At 35.6% G+C, this 11,317-nt stretch overlaps 1 protein-coding gene across 3 annotated transcripts; it reads left to right on the top strand.

The window, feature by feature from the left end:
* Positions 1 to 915: 915 nt before the first annotated feature.
* Positions 916 to 11,317, top strand: LOC108978041 (lysosomal-associated transmembrane protein 4A). 3 transcript variants are annotated; one of them, XM_018948123.1, is made up of 5 exons: positions 916 to 1,072; positions 1,181 to 1,409; positions 9,043 to 9,229; positions 9,314 to 9,452; positions 9,511 to 11,317. In XM_018948123.1, the coding sequence occupies exons 2-5, from the start codon at positions 1,299 to 1,301 to the stop codon at positions 10,256 to 10,258; spliced, it is 1,185 nt and encodes a 394-aa protein (XP_018803668.1). In that variant the 5' UTR covers positions 916 to 1,072; positions 1,181 to 1,298; the 3' UTR covers positions 10,259 to 11,317. The 3 variants fall into 3 exon arrangements, with proteins under 3 accessions (XP_018803668.1, XP_018803667.1, XP_018803669.1); XM_018948122.1 differs by having other exon boundaries at positions 917 to 1,072; positions 1,228 to 1,409; XM_018948124.1 differs by having other exon boundaries at positions 921 to 1,023; positions 1,228 to 1,409.

Raw genomic sequence — 11,317 nt, 5'->3', positions numbered from 1 at the left:
TTATTTTTAAAATGCACTTTAATTTTATTATATAACATACCGTCTTAATATACGCTATACTAAATTAATATTACCGAAATGGATATGTTGCCTCTTCTAAATTTTCATAGAAATGAAATCTGCGCTGTCAAACTGCTGAAGCGATAGCTTATTGCTTTCCATATATGGCATACTTATTAGTATTCCATATATTGCTTTCCATAAGTAATATGGAGTCTCCGGTAATACAATTAGGATGATGTGTTGAATACAATGCTCGCGACAGACTGCAAACGACATCTGTCAAATATTAAAATACACACGTTCTTATGGACGGACCCATTTTGACAGCTGTACGACTACACGACGGCAGGCCGACAGTTGTCGTTCTCGCTAACTTCAATTTTATCCTATATTTGCCAACGATAGTAGGACGACAGTAGAGTTGACAGTAGAATGGAAGATAGAGAGATGAGGTAGAGTGGTGATGCCACTAATATGTAAAATATAATATTACTCAAAGCTCTAACAAACCCGACGTTATTTTACAAATAAAAGCATAAAATAGCTCTGTTACATCGTTTATAATAACAATTTATAATTTAAAACAAACAAATTTACCTATTTACTTATTTTTTGCTTAAAAATTTCACTTTGAACAAAATATTAAAATTTCATTGAAGTTCAAGGTATTAGTATGGCCACAACGAAATTGTGTACATGCAAAATGGACAACTGCGTTGTTTTGTGTACATGCTATTGTTATGTTGCTGCCCCCTCACAAACGTTCTTGTAGTAGGATTCACAACGCCATTTTCAGTTCATTGTCGTGCTGCTGCAGTCTGTCGCTAGCATTGTGTTTCACACATGACATAAATTTTATCATGTCGGCATTGTTTGAAATTTGGATATTGGTGGCATCATTGCGCTTAATGCAACACTGTTTATTATTGAGATTTGGTAAATTTTTCTGTATTGCGTTTTTTTTTGCTTTGCTGGTGAAAATTAGTGATCATTCCTCGCTGCTGTTACATCCAGAAAATAGTAAATATTATTATTAAAAGTTGTAGTTGTGTAAACTTAAATCTCAGAGGTAATTGAAAATGCAAAAATATATAAGTTGGTTACGTTGACGACATGTAAAGGAAATTGTATTTTGTACTTACATATGTCGTTTCTCTTTCAATGGCAACTAACGTAGTAACATTTATGTGAATGTGGATTTATCTGCGTTTTTTATTTCATCAGTGCACTAGTATACAATTAGCTGAAGTTAAGTGGTTACTCAGTAAATAGCAGCACGCCAATACGGGTTTTCGATGCTAAGGATCCGCATCAAAATGGGTCCACAACAGCGTTATAAGGAATGGACGTGCTGCTTTGGTTTGCATGTCCACACAGCCACCATTATGATTGGCCTCTGGCATTTGGTAAGATTGATAAAATACACACATATATATCGATATAGCTAATTGCACAAAATTTTATTTATGCGCTATCTGGTTTGTGTGGGATTTTAGTGGTGCAGTTTTTGTTTAGGTTGAGATTAAGAATAGCATCCCCAGATTTCGGGGTTAAAATGGTTATGTACGGATAGAGGAGGTATTCCAGATCAAGAAAATATACATATACATATATAGTTGCCGCTGACTTATGGTTTTTGAGATATTTACCTTTAAAGTTCAAAAATTTATTACGAATTTTACACTTATATATTTAACTTTTATTTCTACTAACACTTCACTAATTTGTTTCTATATATTTTCTATATATATTTTTGACTGCGGTTTAGAATAGCTTCCTCGTATTTTGGGGTTAAAATGGGTATGTACGGATAGAGGAAGATCAAGAATATATATACATATAGTTGCCGCTGACTTATGGTTTTTGAGATATTTGCATTTAAAGTTCAAAAAATCAACTATTTAAAATGCGTTTAAAATTGTATACCCATAACACTTCACTAAATCGTTTCTAATAATTTATTTTATATTAAATATTGCAAATAACTTAATTTCCATATCAAACTTTAGTTAAAATATTTATTAAAAAAAAAAAGAATGGTTGTAAACAAATTAGTGTTACCATATTTTGTAATGGAATAAAAATAAGAAAAAAGAAAGAAAAGGACTTCAACGAAAAAACGGCTGATTTTATTGAAGTTCGGCCGAAGGATTATTTCTTTTCCTTCTTCTGTGAAATATGAACGAAAGGTAGCACTGATTATTAGTTAGAATGCATCTCTTTTGTTATTATGTGAACAAAAATAATTGAACAAAAGTTAAATGTTGAATAAAAGTTGTTTTTGCACTATTTAATATAAACTATATGTTTAGAAACGAATTAGTGAAGTGTAAGTGGATATAAAAGTTAAACACATAACAATAAAATTCATTATAAATGGGAGAAACACGCATATTAAATAGTTGAATTTTTGAACTTTAAATGCAAATATCTCAAAACCCATAAATCAGCGGCAACTATATATACAGTGGACCAATAAGGTTTACAAACACCTAGTTCTAACACGACACGTTTATTTGTTTTAAAATGAATAAATTTTGTGTCTTTTTTCCAGCCATTTCAAGATATGTATATTTAACATTAAATATAGCATATCAAAATATTTTTTTTTTAAACAAACAAAAAAAATTAGTGCTAAAGTTGAAATGGCGCCTAATTTATATCAAGCAAGTTTTCGTGCACCAATGATTATTTAAGCAACTCAAAAGTAATTTAATAAGTTTTAGCATGTTTTTGCCTACAATTTGTTGCTATTATTGTCCCTAGACATCGATGTATGCTCCCCACTCAATTTCTAGTATTATTTCCGGATATTTTGACCCACATACCCACAAACCATAACCCCTTTCGTGGCAATATATTTTTTCCTTTTGACTCTTCATTGATCTTTCTCCACATTTTTCGTGATCTTGTTGTAACAAATATATTAAATTTTGATTCGTCGGTGAACACAATGTTTTCCCAAAACCAATACGGTTTGTTAAAATATTGTCTAGCAACCGTCGACCTCTTTTTATTAACCTTACTTATGTATGGCTTACGACGACGATCGATTCGTCTATGATAACCAGGACTATTCCATATATTTGCTACTGTTTGGGGATTTTTTTTTTTTGTATACATTTCGAAAATGGATAAACACATGTTTCTGATAATTTTAACAAAATAATTTAAATTTTAAGAGTGCTTAAATCGGCTGTTAAAAACAGCAAAATCAATTTCCAACAGGATACCGACCCAAAATACACATTGTATCTTATACGTTCAGGGTTTTTATGGAAATAGAAATAACTCCATGGGTCCACCAATCACTAGACATTAATCTTATTCAAAAGATGTGGAACTTTTTGGAAAATCGTATTGGAAAACATCAAATTTCATCAAAAAAAGACAAAAAAGCTGGATCAAGGACTTAGTGGATCAAAATATCCGGAAATAATTGTAGAAATTGAGTGGAGAGCATACATCGGTGTCTAGGGACAATAATAGCAACAAATGGCAGGCCAAAAAACTGCTAAAACTATTGTAATTACTTTTGATTTATATAAATAATCATCAGTCATGATTACAATGGATATAAAAAAAAGGCAAAACTGTATATACATTTTCTTAATTTAGAAGACCTCCTCTATCCGTACATACCCATTTTACCCCGAAATCCGGGAATGCTATTCTAAAATTTACCCTTTATTTTTTGTTAAATATCGCACAAATAACTTAATACCATATTTAATTTTCTTTAAAAAACGTTTGTTCATACAATAAGAAAATGGTTGCAATGGTTGGCCGAAGGCAGCCAACGCAGAAAGCAGTTCAACGCGAAAGAACTGAAAACGCCTTGGTGTTAGCCCACTAGAGTTATTTTTTTGAAGCGAGGCCGAAGGCAGCCAACGCAGAAGGGAGTTCAGGGGGAAGGAACTCAAAACACCCAGTTGTTGGTCTGAGCAGGGTTATTTATTTGGAGCGCGGCAGAAGGCCTCAAATGCAAAAAGAAGTTCAACCCGAATGAACTAAACAACCATAAAGCACTCGAAATCGGTGGATGCTATTCTAAAATTTACCCTTTGTTTAATTTGGGCAGCAACTTTCTTGCCGGTGGCAAATGTAGTGTAAAGAATGGAATTGGCGGTGCATAGTGTTGTAGTGGTTGAGATTCATTGATTGGTTGCTGAAAGTAAATCACATCTCTGAGCAGCACTCCTTAAAAACAAAAAACAACTTTAAAAGTGTAGTAATTATTATTCCCTTATAAAAGCTGCTACTGTAACTAGAGTAATCAAAAATATTAATAATATATTATTGTTTACAATAATAATAAAACTACAAAAAGGGATTAAAACTTTAACACACCGTTTCAAAAGCAGTTCTAATAAAATCCATTACCTAAGTGTATTATTAAAGTTTTCTGAAGTTTATATCCTTCAGAAAGACAGGCGTATAACAAACATTAGTCATCCAAGTGTCACATAGTACAGATGTCGCTGACAGTCATACCAACCTAGAAAAAAATTATTTAAAAATTACTATCTTTTGCCCACAGTACCCAATTTTAAACTGAAATGTATGTTTTAAATCTAAGCTTGGTTGTTGTTTACCACATATTGCGCGTGTTGTTGGTAAATATTTGTATCTAAAAGATTTATACCTGCACATCAAATCTGTACAAATTTGTTATTTGCCATTTAACATACAAATAATTTTTTTAGTATGCTGACTCACAAGATAATAGAAGTCTAGCGCATATTGTCAAACTTACTCAGAGTTAAGACAACTGTAATGAAAAGGATTCTTAGTGCACGAGTCCACATATAATATGTATATATATAATGTTTACTTGATAGAATTTTATGTATATAAATGTGTACATATTCTCATAAAAATTGTCAAGATAGCGCTTGAAATCGAAGCTCAAATGAAATTTACGGGTTCACCGATAACTTATTATATAGTGTTGTTTAAGTGGTAATTGTTTAACTGACAACAAATTATTTTGAGTTGAAAGTGTTTGAAGACATTAGTCACTTGTTTGTTTACAGATGTGGCAGTCAAGCTAGTGTGTATAGCTCAAATGTAGTATACAAAGATAATAAATACTACGACAGCGGTTGGTGAATCTCTTTTATTATATATAGTGATAAGTACTTACATATGGATGTACTTGATATACACGAATGAGTTTTATTATTTTTTCTTTATATGTATTTAAAAGCTGGTTGCCATTGCTTCTCCATTACAATGCTTATTATCCATTGTAGTGATTACACACCTGAGTGGCTGCTTATTAACTAAATTTTTAGTTGTTTTTTATTGTGCTGTAGCTTTTGTGATTCTGTATGTGTATATTAACAAATAGTGTGTGGTAGGGGTAATAAGAAAGCCATTATTCAAATGATAACACTAGCTTCATACTTCTTATCTGTAAAGTGTGATATAATAATGCATCACTAAATACATGTATGCATACTTGCAATTTATTGTTGATGATCTTGTCGCAGTTAATGGTTATTTACAAAAAGTTTTATGTAAATGGGCCATTTGTTCTTGTTGTCGCGAGTAACTAAGCCCTGCTTGGGGCAAGTCAAAAATAAAGTGTCATGCAAATCACATAGCGGTAGTTCCAGGAAACTGGTTGTTTCGATGGGACCTGGCCAAAAGGAAAAGGATATTAAGTGAGTGGCTATAGCGGATTGACATAAAGTTTCTGTGTCGGTGTCTATTTTAGATGAGTATCAGTTTAATCTGCTTCGCGACAACTTCTACGAAAACACTTCGGCAGGAACTGCCTGGAGAGGAGTGGATTATGCTCCTTAATTGGAAGCGTAAGCGCCTCACTATGTAGGTGTTCAATTAGAGACATGTCTGACAAGTCTGAAGCTGCGTAACCCCCGTTCAAAGGTAAAGTCAAAATAGGAGTTATGTTGCCTGTTTGAGCTCGTGTGGACCGTGGATGTCCTCTGTTGGCCACTGGGTGCAGGTTGCACAGCCGCAGAGGCTAAAATCGTGCGTAGGGAACATGGGCCACATAACTAGTTGTTGTTGTTGTTTTAACGGTTATCTAATCCCCGTTTGGGTGGTAAGGGTTATTTGTGTTGTCGTCGAGATCATCTAACGGGAGGCCCAGGAAACGTGCTGTTTCGACGGGGTCGGACCAAAGGGAAGAGGGTGTTAGATGAGTAGGGTTTGTAGGGCATGCAAAGAGGTGGCCAGTATCATGCGAGGACTCGCATTCATTGTGCAGAATGTCGAATCGTCAATCTGTTCCGCCAGTTTGACAGGCTGGAATGCCAAAGATCGTGATGCGCGTTATAGTCGCCTAGTTCCAAACGGTTCTCACCACGAAGTAGCGCACCTATATTCGGGTATCCAGTAGGGCAACATGTAACTTGGGGGATGTATATGTTGAAACCGGCACAACTGAGCGGCTGTGTAACTTGGTTTCTTGGATCCCAGCTATCAATAAACGTTCTCGATTCATAAGTGCAACTATCTCCTCAGTCTTGCTCTGGAGACCGTTGCAGTTAAATTGGAGTATTCGGATTTGTCGCGGGTGTCCGTGAGTGATCCTGGGGGTGAGGGAGTGACGTGTAGGTGGTATTGTTGGAGCTGCAGAAACCGTAGGGGCGGTTGTCGCACTGGGGTGTTTGTTGGCGACGCCACTGTAGTGTGTTGTGGGGGCAGACTCCTGCAGTATGGGGCAACGTAGGATTCACTCCACTTACGTGTCGTGCGCAGGCCGGAACACGCCGGAAAGTGACACCAGCCAGTGCAGGAATTGCACTTGACTGATGTAACATTCCGACGTATGACGGTCTGACACACGGAACAGACTGTGCGAGGAACCAAGAGTTGCTGATTGGTTCTCGCACGAGGATTGGAGCGGGATGGAGGTTGGCGGGGGAGGGGTTACAAGTCAGAGTGGGAGCTATGTTGCCTGTGTGAGCTCCTGACTGTGGAGGTCATCTGTTGGCCACTCAGGTTGAGTGGTGGCGCGGCGCGCGAACTATGTGTATATTGCACAGCCGTAGAGGCTTTTGTCGCAGTATTGTGCAGGCAACATAGGGCCACGTAACGCATGGTCCACTCCCTATGGGTCTAAAGGCCTGAACAGGTCTTAAGATGGCTCCATCCATTGCTTGTATTGCACTTGACCGATGTGGAATTTGTATGGGGTCTTTTTGCGCATACGCAGCAGAAAAATTCCTAGGGGCCCGGGTTGGATTCAATGCCAGCACGATTCAGGTGCAGAGCGCATTTCGCCGAAAAAATAGCAGTCCACGAGGCATGGCAGCAAATCCCGCTGAAATGGTGTGATCTGATCGATCCCATGTACCACAGATGTGCTGCAGTAATAAAAAATGGCGGTTACACGACTAAATATAATATTAACTAAATTAACTTATATACTAGTCGTTATTCCCAATTTTTTAATTTTATATTAGTTTTATTGAATTTTCTGATGCACTCCATTTATTTCGAACACCGAATTATTTAGGTTTTTATGTAAATAAATTTTTTTTCATTTACTGTGTAATTTTTTACAAGTTCAACATTATTTATCAAATGGTACTTTTGTGAAAATTAAGTTTAAAACGAATTCTAAGGTTGATAACATATACAAATACCTAAAAATCTATAAAAATTCAAATTATTTGTTCAGATACATGTATTTAAAATGTAAACGAAATATTTTAAGATTAATTGACATCAATATATGTAAATTCATTTAAAAAAAATCGTATATTAATTTTAATTTCAATGTGTCTAGAAATACACATTTATCAAACAAGCACTTTTCACTTCGCATTCGAAGCAGATGTCTAAGGTAGCGTGTTAAAAGCGTGATGACGCGCTAATAAACTGCGGATACGTCCATTTTAATATATGCGCACGCACACACCAAAACATGCCTGCAACTGATGACACTAAAATTACTTCTGAGACAGATATTTATGCTATCGTTTTCTTTTTGTGTAGTAAAGCAAAAAATAGCGTAGGAAAATGTAGACAAATATTTTGTGGAAGTAAGCAGCACCTATAAACGATATTCAACACTAACGCAACTAACTTCAGAAAAGCACCCAGTGAATGACGTCCTTGGATTGCATAACCATAACCTATTGCAGAAGAAGAGCTCGATTTGCTTCGCGAATTAAGCATGATCCTATCGCGACTTCGTTTCCAAAATAGACTCCGACATACTACACAAATTCATTGCCTGCTAAGAGTGCTTTACATGTCCCATCAAACCAGCCAAACACTCCTTTCCCTATGGATCGGCCCTAACTTAGCCGCTCGTTTCCTGAACCTGCCGTTAGGTGATTTCAATAACAATTGCCATATAATCTCCCCCCAAACAAGGTTTACGTGCGTCAACATCTTATTACAAGAACAAAAACATAATATCTCATTGAAAATACTGAAATATCATAGTAGAAAAACAACTTCAAAGCGGGATTTCAAAAAGAAACATATTAATTCCGCGATTAATTTTTTTACTCTTTGCAACCGCGCTTGTTCTCTTACAATATTTTAAAAAAGTATTATAGGGTATACCGATTTAGAAGAATATTCTTAATCTTTATAATATAAAGTATGAGCTACGTATTTATGTCGAAATAAAAACTCGAAACCGAGTTGTGAGATTTTGAAAATGTTTTTTTAAAATATATATAGAGCTAATAGGTGGGAGCACCTGCAATTGACTGTACAGGATAAAGGCGCAGGACAAAGGCCCTTTGATCAATGTTTTCAAATAGCTATCACATGACCTCAATAGCATCTATCAGTATATTGGAATTTATCAATTTGCTGGGGTTAGGTGAGACATTGTGACTTGAGGAGAGAAGTTAGGTCGCTTACCGCGGTGCATCCTCATTTATTAATCTAATCTAACCTACATATTTTAAAACATTAAAGAAACAAGTTTTGAAGTATCAAGTCTTTTGGAAGTTAATAAATTTCAAGAAAGCTAGATAAAATATATTATGTTGTCATATTTTTATTTATGTATATATTCTTATATGCTCTTTTTTTTCGTAGTTTCTAAATATATTAGCACTCAGTCTACTTGCTATTATATGGCGCAATCCGACCATGATGGAGGAGCTCGAGAGTGGCTACGATTATACTGTGGATTTGAGCGCACCGCCATTACCAACACCACTAAGCAAGGTGGATCCTCCATACCCATATCGGGATCATTCGCTAAGCTATCGCAAGCAGTACCGTAAGTGATAATAAAATATATTTTGTCTGCTATAATGCTTGCCAAACTATTTATTATTATTCATATGTGAAAAATAATTTGCAGATAACTTTGATATGGGCGGCTTGGTTTGTACCTGCATGATTGCTATTACGATGATGATGATTTATGGTACTCTAAAGGGTAAACCCTCACATCTTTTGCCATTTTTCTGCCTACAACTGTTTGATTTTGCCATAACCACGTAAGTGTTTGGAATGAATTTATTTATTTTTTTCATTTCACTTTTCCTCTGTACCCAGTCTAACCGCTGCCGGCTACATCTGTTACCTTCAAGCCATACACCGTCTAATTGCCGAATCCCATCGCTTGCCATGGCGTGAGAAATTGCTTGAAATGTCGCAAGAAGAACTAATGGTCATCGTGTTGGTGGTTTTCTTTTGCATTGTATTTTTGAAAGCCTATGCCATTGGTATAGTTTGGCGTTGCTATAAATATCTTACGCTACGACAACAAGATCTACGCACCTTGCTACCGTGTGTTTTACCGGAATTAGGTGGTGCCGGTTTGACGGGCGAAGAACGCGCCTATACCACACTTTTGCCAAATTATGATGAGGCCATTGCACAATATATGAAGCAGGCGCCACCGCCATCCTATCAGGTAGCCATGTCAAATTATCAAGGCGTCGATGCTCAGGTAAATAATGCTAATAATGCACCGGATACCGTCGGTGCAGCAGTGGTCACCATTGACGACACGTTGGATAATAATAATGATTCACCGAATAACAACAACACAGTTCACGTAAATGCCAATGCATCGCCAATGCGGCTTAATGAGGCTGTCACTGAGGATACTGAGTTGGAAAGTGTTGATGCTGTTACTGCTCCGCCCGCTGCAGATGTTGCCGGAACTGGGCAATTGACACCACCACCATCCTACTTAGACGCTGCTACTGGTATTTCCAGTCCATCTGCAGAAAAAGTCTTTGTGCCAGCTCAAGCTATACATCGTCAAGCAGACAATAGAAATGAGAGTCAGGCTTAAAGTAGTGATGGCTTGTGTTGGGTAGTGCAAGTGTGGATAGTTGTCAAGTGTCGTTGAGTGCAGTAGAGCGTGATTTTGGTTTCCCAAAAATAACAACTGATGAAAGTTTCGTTAGAATGAGCACTTTATTTAACGATAAACTGGTTTTGAATAGTAATTCTGAGATCAACTGTCACAAGGGACATGGGTACTGAAGTTGATTTTGTTAAAACTAAACGCACGACTAATGCAGTGGAATTTTCGTAAATAATTTTTCAAGTTTACGTTTATTGACAGGGAAGGTTGTTTATTTAAAATTTGAAATATATATATATTTTTTAAATAAATTTAAAGGAATATTAAGTCGATCCCTAAAAGTCACCTGAAAATGCTAAAAAACAGTTTAAAAATTTATAAAATAATAAAATTGTCATCATTTTCGCTCTGAATGTACTCTCAATATCATTATACAATGCTACACAAACAGAAATGAGTAAAATTATAAATACAAATATGTATGAATGATAAATGGTGTTTAAAGTGAAAGGAAATTTAAGAAAAACAATGTTTTTAAAATGGTAGCGTACCGAATAAAATTAAAATTTATACAGAACTACTTAACCAAAAAAAAAAGTGGTGCAACAGTAGAAACTTGATATGCATGCAGTACAAATATATGCATATTTGAAGAAAAAATTCATAATCATTTGAAATAAAATGTCTAAAGGCCGAGCGAAGGCGGACATATAGGCCGCAAATATTGGCGTTCTTAATATGTAAACAAAAAACTAGCGAAGTCGAATATTAAAAGTAGCGTTAATATGTCCAACAAAACCAAAAAACAAAAACAAGAAAACGATACAAAATTGATTTAATTTTATGAGTTGCACCTACTTATCTATCGCACAATTAATAAATAATCGATTCTTATAGTTATCATGTTGTTGACATTTTTGAGCGATTAACAACATTATTATCCGTTTCTATACATATTTGCATACAAACAAGCATGCTCGCATTTGAATGCTCATGTACTACACTTACATACATACATACATATATACTACCTTTGTCAATTAA

The sequence above is a fragment of the Bactrocera latifrons genome, unplaced genomic scaffold (assembly GCF_001853355.1).
Source record: "Bactrocera latifrons isolate USDA-ARS-PBARC rearing strain unplaced genomic scaffold, ASM185335v1 scaffold_992, whole genome shotgun sequence".
In the NCBI taxonomy this organism is placed as follows: Eukaryota; Metazoa; Arthropoda; class Insecta; order Diptera; family Tephritidae; genus Bactrocera; species Bactrocera latifrons.
The sequence above is the reverse complement of the archived record's forward strand: the minus strand, read 5'-3'. Positions and strand labels throughout refer to the sequence as shown.

Bases quoted from the DNA above. Each gene is read 5' to 3' on its own strand.
- LOC108978041 (XM_018948123.1), top strand. From the start codon at position 1,299: ATGCTAAGGATCCGCATCAAAATGGGTCCACAACAGCGTTATAAGGAA. The intron at 1,410-9,042 runs GTAAGATTGATA...TTTTTTTCGTAG, and splicing joins TGATTGGCCTCTGGCATTTG to TTTCTAAATATATTAGCACT. The intron at 9,453-9,510 runs GTAAGTGTTTGG...CTCTGTACCCAG, and splicing joins TTTGATTTTGCCATAACCAC to TCTAACCGCTGCCGGCTACA.